The sequence below is a fragment of the Condylura cristata genome, unplaced genomic scaffold, assembly GCF_000260355.1.
Source record: "Condylura cristata isolate star-nosed mole 26May11 unplaced genomic scaffold, ConCri1.0 scaffold00026, whole genome shotgun sequence".
Classification (NCBI taxonomy): Eukaryota; Metazoa; Chordata; class Mammalia; order Eulipotyphla; family Talpidae; genus Condylura; species Condylura cristata.
Window position 1 is genome coordinate 5,616,029 of NW_004567127.1, and position 2,385 is coordinate 5,618,413.

The 2,385-nt window shown below is 47.5% G+C and overlaps 1 protein-coding gene across 2 annotated transcripts in view; it reads left to right on the forward strand.

Moving 5' to 3' along the window:
* Window positions 1-2,385, forward strand: part of DENND2C (DENN/MADD domain containing 2C) — a 32,773-nt gene that overhangs the window by 28,285 nt on the left and 2,103 nt on the right. Inside the window, exons 16-17 of one of the 2 annotated variants that reach the window (XM_004689622.2) lie at window positions 897-1,133; window positions 1,358-1,444. In XM_004689622.2, coding sequence (XP_004689679.1) covers window positions 897-1,133; window positions 1,358-1,444 — 324 coding nt within the window. Of the gene's footprint in view, window positions 1-893; window positions 1,134-1,357; window positions 1,445-2,385 lie in introns of both variants that reach the window. The other variant, XM_012729974.1, reaches the window with a different exon arrangement.

Genomic DNA, 2,385 nt, shown 5'->3' on the forward strand with positions numbered 1-2,385 from the left:
GGGGAACAGAACAGGCAGATCGATGAAGTACACTGCTGAGGGGAGCAGCGGGCAGGCCAGGAGAGGTCTGCTGCGCCATGTGGGTCACTTCCGGGGCAGGCGGGAATCGAACTCATACAGAAGTGGCTTTAGCTTCTCAGTGCTGCACTTTAACCCCCTGCGCCACGAGGGAGGGCCCTAATACAAATTTTTTAAATGTGTTTTATATTCTACCCATTGCCCAAAAGGACCTGATTTGCTATCATTTAGATAAGCAGATGTAAGTGCTAATGGGCCAGCCAGCTGGTGACCACCCATAGCTAGGTGATCACCCTGAAAGAGAATGGTGAGGTTTGGTGAGACACCGGGCTGGTCTGAGCATCATCAGTGTGGGGTGTCCGCTTGAGCTCTGGGCCGTTAGCTCTTTAAGGAGGGGACTGTTGGGAGGGAGTGGGCTTGAGGCCAAAGCCCAGGAAGAAAAGGCAAGAGCCGAGCATTGAAGCAAACGCTCGGTGAGCAGGCAGGTGCAGAGGGGTCGAGAGGGGTCAGGAAGCCAGAGGAGCATAAAGTTGCGGGAGACGAGGAGGAGGTGGTCAGCACAGACGCCACGTGTAGCTTAAACGGTGGTAAAAATAGGGAATTAAGACCCAAAATAGATTTGGTCTCGCTGGTGGCCTTTGAAAGAGCTAATCACAGACGTGCCTTCCAGGCTGAGGTGGAATAAAGATGGGGAGAGGGGAGGGGCCGGGATAGAGGCCCCGGACTCCCCTGCTCACAGAAAGACCAGGAGGGACCAGCCTGCTGTGACCCCCAGTCCTTGCGTTGGTGCTTTTCTCAGCGTCACTTTGGGGGACACCAGATCCAGTGTCCCCCCCCAAACATGGAGTTTCAGGAAACTCTATTTTGTGTTGCAGCAGACGTGACACTCAACTCCCTGGTGTCCGAAGCATTTGTCAGGTTTTTTGTGGAGCTGGTGGGACATTACTCTTTGAACATGACTGTCACAGAGCGCGGGGAGCGTGTGTTCCAGAGGGAGCCGTTCCGCAAGTCCCACACCTCCCGCAGCGTTCGCCACTTCCTGGACCTCTTCATGGAGACTCAGATGTTTGCAGGGTTCATTCAGGACCGAGAGCTCCGGAAAAGTGGGGTCAAAGGTCAGTCTCATCGTAAACTCTCTCTCTGCTTAGTGAGCATCGGAAGGTTTGAAAATAATCAAAATAGAAAATAGGTTTCAGCTACAAGGCTCATCATCGGAGTCTTTGGCTGAGAGAAATGTTGATTTTGTAATGCTGTTAGTACATGGGAATAAACACAGAGTTTTGCTTGACTTGCTGTCCTGAGTGTGGGACAACCTGACCACTGTGACTCTTCCTCACAGGTTTGTTTGAGGTCCGGGCCCTCCAATACTTGCAAACAATTCCTGAGTCTGAGCCTAGTGGGGTGAATAGAATTTTGCGGAGTCTTGGTGAGTTGCTGTGTTTGCCTGTTAGATAAATGTGGTTGAAAAGCTTCTGAAATAGCCTCATCATAAAAGCTGTACAATTGGATGAACAGTAGAACCTCAAGCATCCTGACCAGAAGCCATGACCCTACCTCAACTGTGGAGAAAAAGAAGTCTCCAGACACTGGGGTTCTCCACCTAACTGGGCACAGGGCTGTTCTTCGGGTGTAGCTCCCTCTCACAAGAATTCACATACCACAATTATTAACCTTTTCTAGGTAAAATCCCTCACAGAACTTTTATACAAACTATGGATCCTTTTCATAGAAAAATATACTTGAAGAATACAAATTTTGCCTTTCATTTTAGGGTGGTTTGTGGGTGCCCAGCTATGGATTCCATATTTATAACATCTGATTTCAAGGGCATGAGGTGAAAGAGAAGTTCCGCAGTCTCTTAATTTTACACTTTGTAATGCAATACAGTTGTTTATGACTTCTCAATTGGATTTAACTTTTAATTATTTCAAATGCTAGAGAGAACAGTGGTTTGGAAATCCAAAATAATGAAGAGCCTTTATTCTGTGGTATTTATGTAGGCCTGCTCCTAATTAAAATTAAACCCTAACCTTAACCAGCTGAGAAACCATGGACGAATTACGCCTTTGTATACTAGTTTGACCTTGATACTGTGGGGTTAGATTAGCTGCCGGGGTCTTAGCTGACTACAATATTACAATCTGTGGGGAGTGTGAATAAAAATCATCTCTCCTGCTCTTTTCTTCCCCTTCCCCAAGCTCCAGTAAATCTCTGCAGGCAAAGTGATTTTTTTTTTATTACAAAGTTTATTTTTACATCATTTTGCACATTTTTTTTTCCATCTCGATTGTAATCCCCGCGGGTTTCCCATCACCAGATCACCCCTGTGCCACCACCCTAGTCCCATGCATTTCCCTCCCTTCCCCC